The 17,371-nt window shown below is 34.1% G+C and overlaps 1 protein-coding gene across 3 annotated transcripts in view; it reads left to right on the forward strand.

The window, feature by feature from the left end:
- The window catches only part of EPHA3 (EPH receptor A3), a 344,884-nt gene that overhangs the window by 282,302 nt on the left and 45,211 nt on the right, over positions 1-17,371 (forward strand). For all 3 annotated transcript variants that reach the window (XM_042956715.1, XM_042956713.1, XM_042956714.1), the window contains 2 exons: positions 3,323-3,448; positions 9,820-10,005. In XM_042956715.1, coding sequence (XP_042812649.1) covers positions 3,323-3,448; positions 9,820-10,005 — 312 coding nt within the window. The remainder of the gene's footprint in view (positions 1-3,322; positions 3,449-9,819; positions 10,006-17,371) is intronic.

Consider the following 17,371-nt stretch of genomic DNA (forward strand, 5'->3'; position numbering starts at 1 on the left):
ACCTGATTCCTGGCACTTCTGGGGTCAGCAGTTAAAAGTCAGCAGCCAAAGCTCCCACAGTGAACAGGCCATTTAACTTGGGGATGTGTGTGTTTATATTTGTATTGTTTCCCAAATTTCATGTGGATAGAAAAGCAATTTATATGATTTTATTTAATTGCAATGAATTTGATTTTAGTAGGGAAAGGCGACTGAATTTTCAGATTATTTAGTGATACATATACTCTCTAGGGCTGACAGGTATAGAAGGGTCACTTTAAAGCACAATTCAAAGCTGTTTAAAGCTAGTGTTTATTTAAAATGTTAGACATTGTTTCTGACAACTCACTTTATAATGGTCTTTGTAAATTCTGATACTAGTAAATTGCTTCCAAATTGATTTCCTTAAGTTCAGCAAGGTTAACACATTTGTAATTGTTTACAAGAAAAATTTTCATTTTTTTAAAAATAATTTTTACCTTACTTAAAAATTTTTTTAATGTTTATTTATTTTTGAGAGAGTGGGGGGAGGGTAGAAAGAGAGGGAGACACAGAATCTGAAGCAGGCTCCATGCTCCGAGCTATCAGCACAGAGCCCGATGCAGGGCTTGAACCCAGGAACCATGAGATCATGAACTGAGCCAAAGTCGGACACTGAACTGACTGAGCCACCCAGGTGCCCCAATTTTTACCTTATTTTTTTTACTTGAAAAGGAATACTAAATTTCCTTATCTTCTGGTCCTTTACTGTACAATTACTAGAGATAAATCAAAACTGGATGATCATATATCCCAGTCTCCCTTTGATGTGAGCTTTTATTAAAATGTAACTAAACTTATTATACAAAAAGATTCCGGCAGAACTTTATTCCCTAACATATTTTAGTAAGTCTACAGTTACTTTTGCTGTTTTCCTTACTCTTAAGCAAGAAAAGTATCATAGCTTTCCTTAATCTGTTTGCTTGTTTTAAGGGTAAAGTGTTTTAGTACTGATAATATTAGAAATAGTTTTAGTGAAATAATAAATTATAATAGACCACTGAACTAGAGTGACTCTGCCATGTGTTTTTATAGGAAGCAATGATGTTTACAATAATGGCAGAAGCTTACAAACTGATCTGGGAGCTCAAAAGGAATGGACATTTCTGGCCCAAATCCTGTCTCCAGAAACCTCAATCATATTAATAATTTGAATAAACATTCTTAACATCAAAATACATACAATGTCCGTAATCTCTATCATTCATTGAGCATTAACACCATAATAGGCACTTGTGCCGAGCACTTGAATAACAAGTATTCAAGAGCTTTCGTTCTCTGACACCTAGGTAATTCTTTTTGCTGAGCTGTTCAGAATAGAAAAGCTTCAAAAGTTCTTACTTCAAAAGCTGCTCTACTCACAGTTTACCCAAAGCAAGAGCAAAGGACTTGTCATTTCCCCAGTTCTGTGGAGGTAACCTTCAAATTGGTGTCTTCTCGATAATCTGCACTTGGCCTCAGGATGGAGAGGCTGTTGTATTGCATAGAGTCCCAATGTCAACACAGGCCAAGTAGGAGGAGCTTTAGCCTTTCTTCTCTATTTGCTTCCTGACCCTCCCATTTCTATTCTAGAGTCTCAAAAATCATCTGGAGAAGTAACTGAGGAAAATTGAATTTTTACTTCCCAACCACCACTTATTTTTTATAATCTTTTTATTCTTATGCCTCTATTTCGTCTCTTGAAACCTTTATGGATACTTTGCAGGAACATAACTTATTATGTGGTGTAAGAAGGGAATTCATGAAGATGTCCTGTATGTCAATGAACTGATCATTTCTCAGCCCGAACCATGAAATGCTGGACCCGTTGGCCTACTGTCCATCGTGCTGAAGGCTCTCTGGAATAATTGCTGTCATCAGTCTCTACATCCATTTCATGCAAACTACAAAATGAGTCAGAGACCTCTTTGGTCATCACTGAATGTTCAGTTGCAATTTGCCATTAAGATGCTTTCATTATAAAGGGATACTGTAAAAGATAACATCTGATTTTACTTGTTACTTTAGGATAAAAAGTATCCTTCAATATATAGGGTCATAAATGAAAAAACAATCACTATTATGCATTCCTGCCCCTTGCTAAAACAATACTTTTTACCAATTTTAAAAAAATTACCAAAATTAAAAACAAAAATCTATCATATAAATACATATACTATATCTTTTAGTGTTCGATCATGTTTATGTACTTTAATAGATCCTAAGTTCCCTTTTATAAAAATTTAGTTTTAAGGGTGACTGGTTGACTCAGTTGGTAGAACATACGACTCTTGATCTCTCCAGGTCATGAGTTTAAGCCCCACATTGGGCATAAAGCTTACTTAAAAAATTCATTTTACTGTAGAGAAATTTAGTTTATTAAACATTCCAAATTATTTCTAATATGACTTATTTTTTCCAAATAATAGAAATCTCATTAATATTAAATCAAATCCAAAATGATTCTCCTGTATCTTTTATCCATGCTATTTTAATTATAGAACATCACAAAAAATTTTCACCTTCAGAATTATTAAATAAATATACATATTATGAAGGAGGCTAATAGGCTAATAGGCTAATAGGCTAAAAATGTAATTTATGTTTGGGATTTAGCTTTTTGGCACCATTATTAAAATATAGAGAATTTATATTGCCTTTATGCTGTAGCTTTTCAGCTAAGCATAATTACAGCTAAGATTTCGGTAATTTTATATTATGTTAGTATATTCATATAATACCCATATCATATATGCATATCCTCACAGGTTTAAGTATATCTATAATAAAAAAGGATGAGTTTGATTGTGAATGTTACTAAGAGCAGAATAGTGTCAGACAAAAGACATGCCGTTTTATATCCTTTAATTAATTTATCTATAATTTTAGTCACTGTACTGCCTTTTGAAAATATTTCCCAACCTTTGATTTATTGTCAGATGTGGCATTTTCATAAATACTTGTTTACGGCACTATTTGTAGAATCATAAATGTGTCATAGCATGCACTCACTATGGCTGATGGTATAATTACTGGACCTACTCAATCTTCTGCTTGAGATTACCCTTTTTGAATGTTCATTCTCCTTGTAGTGTTTTTGCTGAGAAAGTTCATTGTGGTTCCTCTTTGTTTCATTATGGGGAATTTTGTTTCTTAAATCGTTCAATGCATAGTCCAGCCTCTCTGCCAATTGAAGAATAAACAGTTGGTTCACTTTATGGTAATAGGGATATTTTTTCACTAATAATATGCTTATAAAATTTTCTCAGTAAAGTTTTTATAAATCAGTTTTTACAATAATGCCTTTCTTCCTTCCCTTAAACAGTAAAACTTCCAGGTCTCAGGACTTATGTTGACCCACACACATACGAAGACCCTACCCAAGCGGTTCATGAGTTTGCTAAGGAACTGGATGCCACCAACATATCCATTGACAAAGTTGTTGGAGCAGGTAACCACCACAGTAACCCCACTGTCTATCTACATGTTAATTACAAGTTTGCAACTATGAATAAGAATGCTGCCTAAGAATGTGCAATTTCTCAAGCCTAAGTTATACTGCTGTGAAAAGGGACATTTTTCTGATTTCAACATCAAAGGCAGGCAATAAATAAATGAAGGAGTATTTAATGGAATGTAATGATTTCAAAGGTGCCAGACTTGCAGACTCACAGACCATGGCCAGCTTTTTATTTATTGAATTTCAGAGGCGGCAGCCTCAATAGCTCAGTCTTCCCCTGACTATGCCGATCATGTGTCACAAAGCCTACTTGACTAAACAGGGATAACAGGATAAAAGTGCGTCTTACTTTAAACAAGCTCACTAAGTGAAAATTTTGAGTTTGTAAAACAGGCAATTTTAGAATCCTCTTTGGAATTACAGTAAAAAGGCGACACAAAGTAAAATCATCAATGACGCATTTTACACAAACTTCCGCAAAACTATTTTGAGTGGATAGTTTAAATAACATAAAGTGCTCCATTTTAATACTTGCCTATAACTTTATATAGTTTAAATTTTTGTCGAAGTTTGTTTTCATATAGATACATCTTCAATCTAATCATTAATGGACTCAATTATAATCCCATTAACAAACAGCTCTGGAGTGACTGTGAATAGCAGTTGCCTTTTTCCAATAAAAGTTACAGACACTTATAAAATAAAACGATTTTTACATTTACACACAAACACAGGGACATCCACTGACATTCAGTGTGCATTTGATTAAAACTACTACTCAAAAGTGAAAATAAACAATCTTGTATAATAGTTCTGCTCCACCATCTCGTTCTTCAATATTATTTTAAAAACAAATGCAAAGTAGTTATGTTGATGTGGGAAATAGAAAGACTGAGAAACCAGCTCATTGAATAGTGAGTAGCATCAGATCATGTTTCCTTCAAGTACTATATTTATGACGGATGCCTCTTTACACAAATGTGCATATAATTTTCTCTGTTTTTCTATACAACAAAGCAGTATTTAGAAAGGTAGCAGTATTTATTATTCAAGCAGGAAAATCTGAGTAATTCATATTATCTAAATGAAATGATAATTTAGTAAATCTTCTCCTCTAACTTTATTAGTATTTCAGCCTGCTAAAACTCACCTGTGCTGGTGATATTCAAATATGAAACTAGTAATTCATAAAAGGAAAATAAAGCATGCGCTTCTTTTTCCACAATTAAGACTTAAGAATACACACATTCATCATATATCTGTGCTAATCCAGTGAACACAAGTAAATCTCGATTACTGTCTTTCATTTGTACTCTTCTGCTTTGTACACTGCTCTTTGGTGCACATGGTTCTTGTAGCTCTGGTGTTACTATTGTCCCACAAGAGTGCACTATTCTCCAGCATGGAAACCTCAGGAGCATACATAGCACAAAGACTTTGCACAATCAAACGATATGAGAAGGAGAAACTCATTTATGCTCAGCCAGTGTCTAGAGGCCAGACAGACACATGGGGACCTTGAACTCTGGGACCCTTTCCACTAGTAAAAGCTTATCTAGAGAGATGTTACTGATAACGCTAGAACACAGTGGTGTGAGACAAGACGCACTCATTAAAAATGGTATCTGAGGGGCGTCTGCGTGGCTCAGTAGGTCGAGTGTCCTACTTTGGCTCCGATCATGATCTCACAGTTTGTGAGTTCAAGCCCCGCGTTGAGCTCTGTGCCGACAGCTCAGAGACTGGAGCCTGCTTCAGATTCTATGTCTCCCTCTTTCTCTGCCCCTCCCCTGCTCACGCACTCTCTCTCTCTCTCTCTCTCTCTCTCAAATAAACCTTACAAAATGGTATCTGATAAATAAAAGGAAAGGCTACTTACACTGAATCATTGAACAATCAGTCCCTGATGCTCATGAAAGATCAGGACAGATCAACTTTGTTCATTTCTTTCTTCAAACATATTTGTAAAAAATGTGCTCCATTTTCAGGATTTTGCAACCAATATCCTCATTTTCCTTATTTTCCTTTTCCTAAGGACAATAAAACTATGCCTGTTTTGTTTGCAAACAAGTATATCTTCAAGGTCGATTATTCTTCTGGAAGATTTCAGTATAATATTGTATGCATCCAATTCTAGTCTGTCTTGATTAGCCTTTCAAGGGTAGAATATGAAATCAAGATTTTGAAAGCTATCAATTTTTCTTAACATTTTCTTTTGCAAAATATAAAATATCTACAAAAGTAGCTGAAATTGTCTAATAGTATAATGGATAGTATAGTATAATACTACCCATTTCCACAACTACTCCAATAACAACCTATTCATGGCAAGCCTTCTTGCATTTATACACTTACTCATTTCCTATATCCTTTAAAAATTTTTAAAGTAATGTGCATAAAAAATTAATAATTATACTAAATTGATTAGCAGTTATCTCCATTGTTAAGAGGCTGAATTTTGTGGTCAATGACAGAAATTTCACAGTCAAATATGAAGAAAGACCCTATTTGTGTGGGCTAATTCTCTAATTTTCTATAAGAGGTTTCATACAGAAAAACAGGAATAACAGAAACTCTCATTTATACATTGGAGAATCAGAAGAATTATACAAAATAACAAATAACAAATTTAAATAACAAAATTAAAATTAAGCCACAAATTAACTTTCTCAAAGTAGTAAATTTTTTAAGAATGGAATGCACAATGACTAAAATTCCCAGTTTTACTCTTCAATCCAACCAGTATTTCAGGATTAAATACTGAAAATTTCTGAAGGTAGAATATATTTAACTCCTATGCTAGGCATTCACATGATATTTAATTTTAGATAGTTATTGTCTCCATTTCTGTAGATGAGAAAACAAGATCTAAAAATCTGAATGGCCTATAGGCACATGGTTATTCGTTGGGAAACCAAAATTTGAATCTTTGTTTTTTCCAACTTCAAACTCCATATTAGACACTGATAATTACACTAGTGCCTTCTTCTAACATTTTTGTGAGGATTAATTGAGATAATTTGTGACCAGGGCTTAGCTGACACATCAAAATTGTTCAATATGTATTTTCATTATGCTTCTTTTATTAAAAGAGTAGGAGAATGGAATGTGAAGTGAGGGAAGAGTATCATTCTACTTAAACACAAGTAGATTTTTTCTTCTATTTTAGATGAAATGAGTGTAAGAAATTTTATTTTGAACAATTTTGTGTTGTGCATCTTAAATCAGAATATAGTGTACCCAGTCCCATAAAACATAATTTATTTCAAAGGACAAATGAAAACTACTGCAGTTATTGGATTGAACAATCAAGCAGTGCTGTCCAAGTGATATTATAGTTGTGCTTTTACTTAGAAATGACAGGATCTAAGGTTTTTGTTTTTTGTGTTCGTGTGTGTGTGTGTGTGTGTGTGTGTTTTCTTATAGGTTCAGAGCAAATTGAATAAGACCATGTAAAATTTGGCTAGGTGGAAAGATCGGGCATTGCATTTGCCCAAATTTGTTAATTTTTCCAACACAGTTGTTGATTAGGAAGATAAATGAATTAATGTTTAACATTTCTATGTTTAGTATAACATCTTGGTGACCATTTCTAGTATTTATCGGATGAAATAATCACATTTCAGAGTTTGGGGGTTTTTAAAAATTAGCATTACTGAAACATTTTCTGAATTTTGAAGGTAGATATACATTTACATATGTCAAATATTTCCTTGAGAAGGAAAGGAATGCTAATTGACCCACTTGAAATTTGAACTCTTCCTCTGATCTCTCCAGTGAAGGACTTTTACAAAATGCTGCCCTTTACAAATACTTGTCCAGCATGACATTAACCTTGTTATCACCATCATCATCACAACCATCTCTTCTTAACATTAATACAGAATTTGACATTTTAAAAAGCATTTTTGTATTCATTCTTCAATGTGATCTAACTCTTTAGCAGTAGATAGATAGTTTATCCTTCTTAAGGTGGGTCTGAACTCAGAGAAGAAAATAGTGGCTAACACATAGATTACACTATGCATCTTTACATACATTAATTCATTTAATTACAAAAAAAAACCCTCATGAGTTAGATGCAATTGGTGTTCCCATGTTATAGATAAGGAGAGAAAGGTACAGAGAGGTTAAGACATTGGTTCAAGGGGCACCTGATTGGCTCAGTCAGTTGAGCATCCAACTGTTGATTTCAGTTCAGGTCATGATGTGAAGGTTCATGAGCCTGGAGCCTGCTTGGGATTCTCTCTCTCCCTCCTTCTCTCTGCCCCTCCCCCACACACATGCATGCTCTCTCTCTCAAAATAAATAAATAAATATTTTGAAAAAAGATGCCAGTTCAAAATCACAGTAAGTGACAGAGGCAATTAGGCCCTAGAATCCATTCTGTGTCCTACAGCACTGTATTATCTGTCCTGCAATCTGCTGACAAGTGACTTGTCACATTGAATAAGTGGTGATAACATCAAAATTTAATACATGGTCCATTGCAGCATATTGACTCATGATAACAGCAGAACTTTCTTTCAGAAAATAGAAATGTATTTATGGATGCTTTCTTATGGTTTGCTCAAAGTTAATGTTTATACAGCATGAACTGGAGCTCTCTGGCAATGTTCCAATAGCCCGGTATAAGGAAAGGAAGTCTTAGTATTGCTTATAGATTCTAACAATAATTTACTCTGCATTACAATTCTCCTAATATTCACACTCTATAATGACATATTCTTCCTTGGATTTCAAAAGATCAATGAATGTTCTCAAACTCTACCCCTGATTCTCCCTATAATCCTAAAGAACACTCTAGCCACAGATATTGCTATCTTCTCTGTATTCCTGCAAAGGGAAGAAATTAGATCTGCCTTATTTAGCATTATAACTCTGTGTTTTTCGGTATCGGTCATAGTGTTGCCAACTGATGGGTATTTATTTTTAAAATGTATAAATAACTGCTTTTGGACCTTATGTGACTTTGACAAGTTACAGCATAAGTCATGGTTTTGAAACAGTGACAAAAGTGGATTCCTGAGAAAGGGGTCAAGTCTGGGGAAGTTTAGAGCTTCCTGGAGAGAAGCAAGTCATTTGTAGTAATGCAGCTGGTAAATCAATAGGACAACCTGCTGCTTTTGTGGGTTGAACCACTTGTTTGAACAAAATATAGAGAAGAAGCATCTCACTTCTTGACAGCTTCTCTCTGGCTGAGCCATGGGGCATGGAGCTTGTACAAAAACTCACAGTGAGAAGGTTGGACCAAGAATCCTCTGCCATTCCACAGACAGCCTAACAATGAATTATGCAATTAATCTTTTTGAGAAAAATCTCTCATTTGGTATTAAAAAAACATTTTTTAAAGTGTTGTACAAATCAGATCTAGTAATCTGCACAATATTAGGAATTCCTCTCTGAACAAGGAGCATTCTATGCGTGGTACTACTTTGTGGCAATTACCATGACAAGCAGTGGGACAGAGAAATGAATGTAAAGGGCCTCTGCTCTCAGGAAGTTCAAAATAGGATGAAAGAGTTATGGGTAAATCTTCTCAATAGCAATATATATGAAGATAGTGCCCAAACTAGTTCTAGGCAATTTTATACCAGTAGGATTAGACTATTTAAATGTTACCAACATTCCAAATTCAGTAGATTCTGGATTAATTGTACATTTAAAACAAGATTTTTTATTGAAGACTTTGAAAATATTTACAGTGATTCTGTAGAAAAAATATGCTACCTTTTTTTGAAAAGAGTATATTCATCTTCCTTCCAGAAGCTCAGAGAACTTTACAACTCGTATGTCAATAATGCAACATGCCAATACTCCAATAAAATGAATTGGTAGCAGATGCTTCTGTTCTCATTTTAAGAGAGTCTGAGTATATAACTAAATTGGTCCTCTTATTAATAACAGAATGACTAGAAACATCTGAAATTTAATCCATTGCTCAACCGATAATATCTATGTTGGTCTGTTGATTAACCTGAGGAGATGGTGGCTATTAGAACAAGGAGCTAAAACCCTGTTAGATATAGCCTTCCTACTTTCCTCCTGCTCTTTCATATTATATTGTTCACAGTGTGGTACTTCAAAATGTATGAGGCTACTCACAAGGTCCATTTCCTACTAGGTTCTGGATATTCTGGGGCTTCTTAGGGAGTCTCCAATTATCATGTTCTAAATTAAGTTGGAGATCTAAGTGTATATCTTGCAGGTCAAAGGTGTAAATACTTTGAATGGAATTACTGACAGGGAACAGTCTATTATCTCTCATTATCTGCTAATAGTATCTGAAAATCTATTATTATCTGCTGATAATATTTTTATTATATAACTCCTTACCTTTTGTTGTCGTTTTGTTATACTAACAGGTGAATTTGGAGAGGTGTGCAGCGGTCGCTTAAAACTCCCTTCAAAAAAAGAAATTTCAGTGGCCATCAAGACCCTGAAAGTGGGCTACACAGAAAAGCAGAGGAGAGACTTCCTGGGAGAAGCAAGCATTATGGGACAATTTGACCATCCCAACATCATTCGATTGGAGGGAGTTGTTACTAAAAGTAAGTCAAGCCAAAAGATTGACTTTTGCCTATGTTGAGCAGAGGTTATTTAAACCCTAACTCAATCATTTCAGAATTTTGACATTTTTTTCGTAGCTATGTCAGTCCTCACAGAGACTATTTGGGGTTGCCATGTCTTTCTTCGACAAGAAAGCAAAGGCCTTTAGTATTATATTGAAAGTACTACTCTACATCCTTAAAAATTGAAAAAAAAATTAAGAGCTAAAAAGAAAGGACCACATTAAGACACATTGATGAAAAGGCAGTTAAGTGAATTGTGGAGAAGTCTCTGTTACGTGGACTAGCAAGGCAAAACGATGACTCAGTTTTGACAGGAATTGCGGAACTCCCAGCTAGCTGCTTTTTCTTTTACTGTTCACCAGTTTTAGTTAAACTTCCAAATCTTTACCCCCCTGGCTTTAGGGAAATTATGGGGGTTTGGGGAATACTTCTGAGCTGTAAAGAGTGGGATCACATTAGACCCAAGGCCTTTTCCTGGTTCTCTGTGGATTTCAAATAATTCTAATCTAGAGTCCCAGATGGATTTTTGACTGGTCTGGGGAAACTCTGGCTCACAGCCCATGATAGAGATCTGAACTTATTTCCATGATAGTTTCTCCAGCCAGACTCAAAAGGAATCCCGTGAGGCAGATATGTGATTTTTGGCTCCAATACCAATGAAAACCTCTTGAGAATGCTCTAGGATTTTTTTTTTCCTCGAGATTTTGGAGCACAGGATGAAGAATAAGCTAAATTGGCAGCAAACTACTTAGAGCGAAAGACAACATATGGCAGGAAATTTGGCATCCTTTAGGGGATAATTCATTGGCACCACATTTACATATTCTATGGTTACCAACAGACATTACACATTAAATTTTTCACAATGATATTTTTCTTTAACATTACATGGAGTACTTTCCAAATGGGACTAATACCTCTTCTCATCTTAGTGTGACTAAAAAGGCAGTTCCTTTCTCACAAGAGCATGGCATAATTGAAATGTACTTTGGTTTCCTTTAGAGTTTGTAATATAATAAATGGGATTAAGAACTGAGCAATGTAGAATTTAACCATAAACTGTAAGCCCACCTTAAGTGTTGTAAGAAGCATTTTCTCCCTTCATGCTCCTAAAAATTAGGCCATACTAGTAATAACACTGAAATATTTTCTGATGAAGACCTTGTTTTAATTTTTTTAAGTAATGATAAAAACACAGTACTAGTAAGGATTGGGATCCTTTGTTCCTCCAGGGCCAGACCATACAACTTAATGTTTTAATAGTCAATTAGCCATTTAGTCTCCTTTATAGCATCCTCACCGACTGGTTGTCCAGATCTTGAGCCCCACTAAGGAGGAAATGCATTTGTACTTATGTAACCATTTTTCTTTTAACCCAGTTTTCATAAGGTTTTCTTTATGCATTCACTATTATGTGCCCGAAAGTGTACTATGGACATCATTTCATTCTCACTACTACCCTGTGAGTTAGATACAATAATTCCATTTTACATTTGAACAAACAATAACTACAAAGAGCAAGTCTCTTGTCTAATTAGAAAGTGCTAGAGATGGCTTGGAAACTTGGTCTGTTGGTTTCACCTCTGTCTCCAACCGTGAACAAAAATGGGTTTCTAATTTTCATCTTGTCTTCTACTTATTCTTTTATATCTTGATTTTTTTTTTAATTTTCCCTAATAATTTGATCATACCAAAGACTCCCTCAAGCTTCAACATTTTTCTGGAGATTAATTTTCTGGAGATTAATAACCCTTAACATCTAAAACAAAATGTAAACACTCATAAAGGGCAAGAATCCACGTTACTTCTAATCAGTGACTAAAATAGAACCTGGATCATGCTGGATACTTAATTTACCAATGTCAAGGAATAAAGACACTGATTGATTGATTGATTGATTGAATGAGGAACAGAGCAACATCTTCTTCCTATAGGTCTTTCTTCAGTGTTTGTTCTTTAAATTGAATGCATGAAGTGCAGTTGTGTAATTGCATGTATCGCTCAGAGTGATGGAAAAAAATCATTATATTTTAGCATGGGCAGAATTATCACCTAACTTCAACACCTACACCTAAGAAAAAAATGAGATAAAAATGACAAACTAAATATTAGGTTTAAATTTACATTCATTGATAGGGTCTTATATTTTATCAAATGTAAATTGATTTTTTGATTTCCAGTGTTATGTATTATTGAAACTAATTTGTTACATTTTACTAGATGTTACCTATAAATTCATTTACTGAATGATGAGCAATATTAAACCATAATTATTATGGCAGGATTTCTTGAAATATAAAAATGAAATAATCAAATATGAACTATGGTCAGCTGACAAAGAGAATCATAAAACAATCCCCAAGACTAAAATGCAAAAAAAAAAAAAAAAAAAAAAAAAAAGGTTGCATTGAGGGAAAAAAGACTTTAAAAACCACGGGTATTATCCATTAAATACCTTATTCAAGTCTGATTCTGTAACATTCTAATATGGATTACAACTGCCTATTCTTAGGGTGAAAGTTCTAAATTTGATATATCTCCCTGGTCATATAAGCATGTAAGAGGCTGCCAAATCTGACTATACAGATCCCAGTCATCTCATATAGTGTGAACATAATAGGGTAGCAGACCTAGAATTAGATTTTGAACTCTTTTAGTGGCATATTTAAAACCTCTAAGTCTGGTACCCTATAACATCGGAGAGGAAACAGCAGTCCTTAGAATAAAGTTAATATGTTACATTTAACATATAAATAAGGCAGTTTTATCACCAGAAGTTATTCATCCACTCCTGTTATTTTCTTTGTTCCCTGAGAATATATGACTATTAAAACAATCCAATTGCAAAGCTTAGAAACACACACACACACACACACACACACACACACACACCAAGAGTGATGTAGAGCTTATAATTTAATAAACAAACCTGTGTTTTAAGGAAAAAAAACAATTATATCGGTATCTGGATTAAGAATCAGAGGATCAGGGGCACCTGGGTATCTCAGTTGGTTGAGCATCTGACTCTTGGTTTCGAGCCTGACCTGAGCTGAAACCAAGAGTCAGATACTCAACCAACAGTCTGTGCTGACAGCATGGAGCCTGCTTGGGATTCTTTCTCTCCCCCTCCCCTGAATGTGTGTGTGCTCTCTAAACAAACAAACAAACAAACAAACTTTAAAAAAAAGAATCAGGGGTTCAGAGTTTAAGTTTTGACTCGACCCAACTGGTTGTGAGACCGTTGGCGAATCAAACCAGTCACAGGGACTCATTTTCTTCACCTGTAATTTGGAAGAGCAGTTCTACTTCACTATTTCCAGATACTTTAAAGATCAAATAAGACTATGTAGGAATACATTGTTAAGTGAAATAGAGCCATGAAAATCTAAATTACCACTTCTGGTAAGCTTGAGATTTTATCAGTTAATCTTGGCTGTGTAGAAAGAAAAATTCTTGAAACAATTCCCTTTTTTGCTCAATGATAATTTTTTAAACTACTGCTATTAATTATATGCTTGAAACACTAGGTCTGTTATAATGTATCATTTTCAAGTCTTTTAGAGAAAGTCCTTTATTCAATCATTATATTTTCATTTATTTGAATTGAGCCATAAACAATTTTAATGATACGTTTTGAGCCTGATGGTCTTAAACAAGAGAAGGTGAGAGAGTCTCTGATCTTCAAAGTAGCAGAAAGCTGGGGGCACAGTCTCTGCTCAGAACTTGGTACTAACATGTGTTATCAATTTTAGCTGGAGTTCAAAAAGATGGAACTTGTTTTTAGCAAATGTTTGATATTTCTGCCATCACACCATTAGTCAAATGATGTTGATACTCCAAGAAGACCTCCATTGGCCACTATTCACCCAGTGAAATAAAAGGAATTATACTAGATAAGGTTGATGTGTTTTTGTATTTGGAGAGGGATTATTTTCTGAAAATTAAAAAAAATAATAATGCAATTTAACTATAACTTTGCATCATTAAGGAATACAGTGAGCAGAACATTAGGACAATTTCTCATAATTAAAACATTTCTCTGCTGGAATGAGCATCCACCTTCCACCAAAAGCTTAGTCATTTGTTGTTCTTTTCTATCTCCTGCATATATGATAAAAAAAATATCGCTGAAATAAGACATCATTCTGTGGTGACGATGTCAAATTCTTGCTTTGTCCTGTTTGCTTCTCTCTAAGAGTTTTCTTCTGTACTTATCTTAAAGGTACTAACTCCCTGTAGTATTTAAGATAGTCCATATATGTGTTATATTTATTTTATTAATAATTTGTAGAAGTAGTTTGTTAAAACAAACTCTGGTAACCCAAGTTCTCATGCGTTGATGACTAATCTGAGAAAGGAGTCGAGAGCCTCTCTGTCTTAGTGTCCACAGCAACAAAATTAGGAAAATCTTTGCTGAATATATTGGAGAAAAACATAAGACAGGAATGCTATTTTTACATGCTTAAGAATTTTCTTTATTTTTTCAACATTGCCCATTTATATCTTTTGGTTGTATTGGCCACATTTGAATTACAAAAAAAATATGTTGTTGTCTATTTTCCCCATTTAAATAGTATGAACTTATGATATTTTTGAAAGGTTAAATGCAACTTAACAACATTTGTTAGAGCATGACACATGTTCCCAAAGACTGACTTTTAAAGAGCACTAGTTTAAATATACAATAACTCTCCCTAAAGAAGAGCTATAATTATATACTTACTTAATAACTGTCTGAGTAATTCCACTCATACACAAATTCTTGCAGAAAGTGAGAAAAAAAACCACCCTTATTTCATGAGGTTAATGATATCTTGATACCAAAGCATAGAATAATATTTTCAGAGAGGAAAACAACTGTAATTCATGAACAAAAACTCAGTAACACTCGAGTAATTGTAAAGCCATAGCTAACAATGTATCATAAAAGATACTATATAATTCTCAAGTTTAGTTTATTCCAAGAAGGCAAAGTTGGTTTACTATTTAATCATTCTGGAAATTCACAACATTAATAGAAAAGAAAAAGCCAATCTCGATGGATGCAGAAAATAAACACCTTAGTTTAAAAAGTTTTCTTAGCACATCCTACATAGAAAATATGTATGTTTGATAAATGTAAAAACCCCAAAACAAAAACAAACAAGCCTACAAACATCATATTTAGTAGAAAAACATGAAAAACATTTATTTTAAAGTAGAAGTGAGAATGCTACTATTATAACTTTAATTCATTAATATACCTAAGGCCTTAATTTCTGTAGTTAGACAAGAAAATAAATAAAAGGTAGAAAGCCTGAAAAGGGAAATGCTAAGCTGTCCTTATAAAATCAGACTGAGCACATTCAGATTACTATATTTATTAATTATTGTTGTACTTATGCAAATAAGCTTTGTATTCAAAGGGAGAGTAGAAATATTGCTCTTGTCTTTTTTAATTTAAGTACAGTTGATGTACAATGATATATTTGTTTTAAATGTACGGCATATTATTGACCACGTTGCCTATGCAGTACTTTTATCTGTTCCTGTCTTTAAAAGTATTAAATTTTGTTTCAAATTAAGCACAAATAAATTTTAAAAACGTAAAGTCAGCTGAATGTAAAGCATTCAGCATACTGAGATTGATGGAGCATGGTTGTTTAGGAAGACTTGGGAGAAAGTGTTTCTTAGCCTAATTTTTAAGAAAGAGATTGTCCTTAGACACCCTGAAATGATAGACATGAGAAGATCAATTTTTTTCAATGTTTATTTATTTTTGAGAAAAAGAGAGACAGAGTGCAAGTGGGGGAAGAGGCAGAGAGAGAGGGAGACACAGAATCTGAAGCAGGCTCCAGGCTCTGAGCTGTCAGCACAGAGCCCCACGCGGGGCTAGAACTCACAAACCATGAGATCATGACCTGAGCCGAAGTCAGTCGCTTAACCAACTGAGCCACCCAGGTGCCCTGAGATTATCAATTTTAACTGGCACTCTGCTAGGTGCTAGTTTTAGAACATAACCAACATGGAGTTGGTTCCTGCCCTCATTAACTCCTAGACTAGTGGATGTAATAGGGGTCATTTTGGAAATGAATAATGTCTTGATTAAAATTGAGTTTGGAAAAGATTACCCTGTGGTTTTATATGATAATGGGAAACCACAGAAAAACACTCTAGGTCATCACAATATCTCTCTCAGTCAGACATAGTACGTGAAAATCTAAGACTGAAACATTTTCTTTCTAATCAAAAGTGATTCTAGTCTTTTTTCCTGGGAATAATGAGGTGTATTTGTCAGTTTTTTTAATTTTTTATTTTTCCTGTGTATGCTTTCTGGCTTCCTCCTTGATTCTAGCTCCATGATACTAACAATGAGTGCAGGCTGCTAAGGTCAAAGTTTTGATTTTATAAACCATACTCCTGTGTTTAGAGTATGTTTAAGTCTTTTGAAAATGAGACATAGAGTATGTGAGATACAATTACCGGTAATAGGAATTAATAGCATTTCTTTTGAAAATGAATTAAATTTCAATAATTATTTTTAATTTTATTTTTTTAAGTAATCTCTACACCCAATGTGGATCTTGAATTTACAACCTCAAGGTCAAGAGTCGCATGCTCTACACACTGAGCCGTCAGGCACTCCAATAATTTTTAATATTTCAATCATTGATAAATACTTTTCATGTTTTAATGAAAACATTTTAATCTAAAGCCAATATTTATTTGATAGTTGAAATAAAAATCTCATGTATGGCTGTATATTTATTACATTTTCCGGCTTTTCTTTTTATAGAAAATGTGATTAGAAAGTTGTGGTTGGAATACATGGTGCTGAACATGGAAATCTTAGTTTTCAAAATCACATTTCTTCTGTCATCAAACAGTGGTTCATGATTAGTAATATATCTGAGCCACTGGGGATAGTTGAGGAAATGAACCAACTGACTGTAACAGACTGATTTGTTTCCTGTAACCCTTTAATTATAAAAGGTCATAATTTTATCTACACTCAAGAATCAATTGAGGAACAAAAGCAAAATTCCTCTGCACAATTTGCTTTGCTCATTTTTATTGGAGTTTCACTTCAGCCAGTTATCCCGCAATAATTTTGGTGAGTTTAGTATGGATACTCAGATGCATTTTAGGATTTCTGAGGGCGGCGAATGATACAAGCTCTTGAAAATACATATGAAAGAGCATGCAAACTTGGATAGAAATACATTGCATCCATGTACGGATGAGCTGATACTTTATGATTTCCAGCTGTATTTAATACATGTTAGAACTAGTTCTCACCACTGTCATGGAGAGTTTCTTTTCCTTTAACCCTATTTATATAATCAAAAGCACAAGTGAAACTAAG

This window comes from Panthera tigris, chromosome C2, assembly GCF_018350195.1.
Source record: "Panthera tigris isolate Pti1 chromosome C2, P.tigris_Pti1_mat1.1, whole genome shotgun sequence".
Taxonomy (NCBI): Eukaryota; Metazoa; Chordata; class Mammalia; order Carnivora; family Felidae; genus Panthera; species Panthera tigris.